Raw genomic sequence first — 4,738 nt, 5'->3', positions numbered from 1 at the left:
TGGACACACTCCTCAAACCGTTCGTGCAAAACGTTTTTCTTTCAAAGAAAAAATCCAAACCGAACAAACCAACGAACACTTCCAACTCACTTGTTTTCACAAACCGATACTTTTCAAAACTTTTTACTAACCAAAGTGCCGGAAAAATTTTCCTTCATCTAAAAGCACACGACCTTACCGACAATTGATCACAATACCGACCCAAAACATCACCAACGATTTATAAACTTTTCCAACTTTGACTCGAAAACTCGCCGGAAAATATTCCGGTGACCCATTTTCAAAAACACATCTCTAACAATCCCAAAAACATGAATAAGCCTATAAAATTCTGACCCAACTTCATACAATCCGGTAAACCCAACCGGAAAAACGTCATCAATTACCCGTAAATTTCAACAAGACCCGCAAATTCCGACCAAACATCAACCCACTAACATGCATTCCATACCCGTAAACAACCTCTGTAATGCCCGATTCAAACCCAAAATAAACCAATTGCAAACAAATTTAAACAGATACCTTTCAATCGGGCTAAATGTATTTGATGAGAAAAGACAATAAAAGTGATGGTGGTGACAGTGGTGATCGGCGAAGGTGGTGACACGGGTGGTGGTGGCCAGATTTTTAATGTGTGGATGGGGTTTAAGATAGAATATGAATGGTGAAAGTGATGGGGAAATCTGAGTTTTTATAAAAAATTTTCGTTAGATCCGAGCATCGCGAAGATGCAAGTTTGATCGTTGACTATTGATCATTGACTTTGATTGGCAGTTTGACTTTTTAGCATCTTCGTGATACGCGAAGATGCAAGGCATAGCATCTTCGCGATACGCGAAGATGCATTTTTTTAAAAACAATCCTTTTTATGGTTTTCAACTTAAAAAATATTAATATTTTAAGTGTTATTTGAGTTGATTTCCTCCGCCACCTGCTTCGGTCGCCACATACCAATCACGTACGTACCTGGGGCTCCCTCTAGTGACGTATGTGCTCGTTTCACCACACTCGATCCTTGCTCTATACTGCACGATTTGAGGACAACTATTAGCTAACTATACTCAATATACAAAAATAAAACTTACAAATGCCGGGTTGCCTCCCGGTAAGCGCTGAATTGAATGTCTACAGCTCGACATTCCTTGGTTCCTTAATCAACCAAGTAAGTCGGCTCGTCTGCCAAAAAGCAAACTTTTGACTCGTGTATCTCTTTGTTCAAATCCGCATCCTCCAAGTAAGGCTTCAATCGATGACCATTCACCACTTGCCTCAGATGATCATCAAAGTTTCCAATCTCAACCTCTCTAAACTTTCCAACTCTCTTGACTTGATAAGGTCCTAAAACATTTCAAAGAAGTGTTTGGTAAGTCTTTTTCGGCTTAACGGATGATACAATGCTTGGTTTGTAACTATCTTTCGCGTTTAAATCTATAGCGGGTAGTTAAACGAGCATGTTTTCGTTTAACTTATTTGCTATAGAACTAAGGCCGTATTACTAATATTTTAGCTTATATTAAACGTATAATACTTATAGATGGCCCCCCGGGATTTCTGGGTCATAACCCGACCCGCTCGGTTAATTGTTCGTTTGTTACGCAAAAGGCGTTTATTTGCTTAATCGGTAAATACGTACTGAGGTGTACCTTGTTTTGGCTCAAATGTCACAGGCCCCGTCCACTTGCTCTTCAATTTGCCCGGGAAATGCTTCAATCTCGAGTTATACAACCACACTTGTTGCCCTTCCTCAAACGTCCTTCTTCTTAGCTTAGCACGTGAACTCTCTTCATCTTGTCTTTATATGCGGACGCACATTCATAAGCCTCATCTCTCAATTCCTCCAACTCGGATATGTTCAATTTTCTTTGTTTACTTACACACTCATATTCTAGGTTAACATTCTTAACCGCCCATAGCGCACGATGGGCTAGCTCGACAGGTAAATGACAACCCTTCCCGTAAACCAACCGATATGGAGTGGTTCCAATAGGTGTTTTATAAGCGGTACGGTAAGCCCATAAAGCATCGTTTAGTTTATTTGACCAATCCTTTCGATCGGGCCTTACCGTCTTTTGTAAAATCTCTTTGATTTGCCTATTAGAAACCTCTACTTGCCCACTCGTTTGAGGGTGATATGGAGTGGCAAAGCGGTGGTTTACGCCATACCGTTTAAGTAGTTTGCCGAAATTAAAGTTTTTGAAATGTGAACCCCCATCGCTAATGATAACGCGGGGGACATCAAAACGTGAAAAAATATTAGTCTAGACAAACTTACAAGCAACGGTATGGTCATTCGTCTTGGTGGCGATTGCTTCTACCCATTTAGACACATAATCGACCGCCACCAAGATATAAAGATTACCGAAAGAATTAGGAAACGGGCCCATGAAATCAGTCCCCCAAACAACAAAGATATCGACAACGAGGATTGGTTGCATGGGCATCTCGTCCCTCTTTGAAATACCCCCCATCTACTGACATCTAACACAATTCTTCACAAATGCTGCTGCATCCTTGAATATAGTAGGCCAATAGAATCCGCATGCAAGCACTCGATGTCCTGTCTTCTGGCTGCTGAAATGGCCTCCACAAGGTGATGAATGGGCATGATACAAAACACTCCGCATCTCCTCCTTCGGTATTCACCGCCTCATTAATTGATCCGCTCCAACTTTGAACAAATCCGGATCTTCCCATGCATAGTGCTTTTCATGCGAGAGAAAGTGTTGCTTCTTATTCTTTTTTGACCAAAACTCCGGAATTGTATCTGCAACAAGAAAATTAATAATGTCAGCATACCATGGAAAAGTTGAAACATAAAACAATTGTTCATCCGGGAAAGACTCATTGATAGCCCTCTCGTCTTTCTCCTTTTCTTCTAGTCCCACAAGTCTTGACAAATGATCCGCCACCACATTTTCGCTTCCTTTCTTGTCGCGGATCTCCACATCAAACTCTTGGAGCAATAAAATCCACCTGATCAAGCGCGGCTTCGCGTCTTTCTTCTCCATCAAATACTTGACTGCGCTGTGATCTGAAAAAACAATTACCTTGCTCCCCCAAATATAAGATCGAAACTTATCAAGTGCATATACTACCGCGAGCAACTCCTTTTTCGTAGTGGTATCATTAATTTGAGCATCGGAAAGGGTTTTGCTTGCGTAGTATATGGCAACGGGCTTCTTATCACCCGTTGACCCAACACGGCCTCGACCGCGTAGTCACTTGCGTCACACATAATTTCAAATGGAAGTGACCAATCAGGTGACAACAAGACCGGGGCTTTAACCAATTTGTTTTTAAGTACATTAAATGCATTAAGACACTCCTCGTTAAAAACAAATGGCACATCTTTTAATAACAAATTACACAACGGTTTAGAAATGATACTAAAATTCTTAATGAACCGTCGGTAAAAACCGGCATGACCCAAAAATGCCCTTATCCCTTTTATATTAGTAGGTGGCGGTAAATTAGATATGACTTGGATTTTCGCCCGGTCAACCTCAATTCCCCTATTTGAGATGACATGTCCCAAAACCGTCCCCTCTTGAACAATAAAGTGGCTCTTTTCCCAACATAAGACCAAATTCGTTTCCACACATCTTTTAAAACTTTAGTTAATTCGTTTAAACATTTTTCAAAAGATGATCCGAAAATCGAAAAATCGTCCATAAAAATTTTAAGTGAATCCCCGACCATATCTGAAAAGATACTAATCATACACCTTTGAAAGGTGGCCGGGGCATTACACAAACCAAAAGGCATTCGCCTAAATGCGAAACTACCGTATGGACACGTGAAAGTGGTCTTATGTTGGTCATCGGGGTGAATAGCAATCTGATTGTACCCCGAATAGCCATCTAGAAAACAATAAAACTTCTGACCTGCAAGTTTCTCGATGATTTGGTCAATGAACGGCAAGGGAAAATGGTCCTTAGATGTTTCCGCATTCAGCTTTCTGTAGTCAACACAAATCCGCCACCCAGTTACCGGTCGGGTGGCGATTTCCTCACCTCTCTCATTACGGGTTATCTGAATACCCGCCTTCTTTGGAACCGTTTGTGTCGGACTTACCCACGTGCTATCTGAGATCGGGAAAATGATACCTGCATCCAGCCACTTCAAGACCTCCTTCTTCACTACCTCCCGCATATTTGGATTCAACATTCTTTGTTCATCATGAGCGGGTTTTGCCTCGGGATCAGTGATGATTTTTTCCATGATAATGGATGGGCTGATCCCTCTCAAATATGCTATCGTCCAACCAATCGCCGCCTTATGCTCTTTCAAGACTTCCACCAATGCCTTCTCTTGCTCGTCTTCCAAATTTGCAGCGATGATGGCCGGTAAAGTCTCTCCTTCCCCAGAAACATGTGTTTCAGGTGTTTCGGGAGCTCCTTCAATTCAACAGCCGGCGGACTCTCCAATGATGGTCTTAACTGTGAATCAATGGTATCGGGTAACCGCTCCACTTGCTGAGACCATGGTGGTTTCCCAATACTCGCAGCATACAATTCAACTGCTTTCTCTTCTTCTTGTAATTGTAAGACATGCTCAATGGTTTTCCTGCAACAAATAGCACACTCCTCTGTGGCATCATCCCCACTTTCGTGAGGGTTCAACCCGTCAAGGACTTCGGCTGCCAAGCATTCGTCACTCACCAGAGGGTTAGACACGTTTAAAAACACATTAAGCCGAAGATTCTTATTACCAAAAGCCATGTCCACTACCCCGGATC

The 4,738-nt window shown here is 42.0% G+C and overlaps 1 protein-coding gene across 1 annotated transcript; it reads right to left on the bottom strand.

Annotated features, from left to right (window-relative positions):
- Nucleotides 1-2,639: 2,639 nt before the first annotated feature.
- Nucleotides 2,640-4,221, bottom strand: LOC143536689 (uncharacterized). The gene is made up of 2 exons (XM_077030625.1): nt 3,885-4,221; nt 2,640-3,205 (listed from the first exon to the last, which is right to left on the bottom strand). Exons 1-2 carry the CDS (start codon nt 4,219-4,221, stop codon nt 2,640-2,642), a joined length of 903 nt encoding a protein of 300 aa, XP_076886740.1.
- Between the last annotated feature and the right edge of the window lie 517 nt (nt 4,222-4,738).

This window comes from Bidens hawaiensis, unplaced genomic scaffold (assembly GCF_021521415.1).
Source record: "Bidens hawaiensis isolate Kalapana, Puna unplaced genomic scaffold, B.hawaiensis_p1.1 tig00010894_1, whole genome shotgun sequence".
NCBI classification, from domain to species: domain Eukaryota; kingdom Viridiplantae; phylum Streptophyta; class Magnoliopsida; order Asterales; family Asteraceae; genus Bidens; species Bidens hawaiensis.
Note: the sequence above shows the minus strand (reverse complement) of the source record. Positions and strands in the feature narration are given on the sequence as shown.

Excerpts from the sequence above, each read along its gene's own strand:
- LOC143536689 (XM_077030625.1), bottom strand. The coding sequence starts at position 4,221 with ATGGAAAAAATCATCACTGATCCCGAGGCAAAACCCGCTCATGATGAA. Across the intron at positions 3,206-3,884 it reads AATCATCGAGAAACTTGCAG|GCCGTGTTGGGTCAACGGGT; the intron begins GTCAGAAGTTTT and ends TACGCGGTCGAG.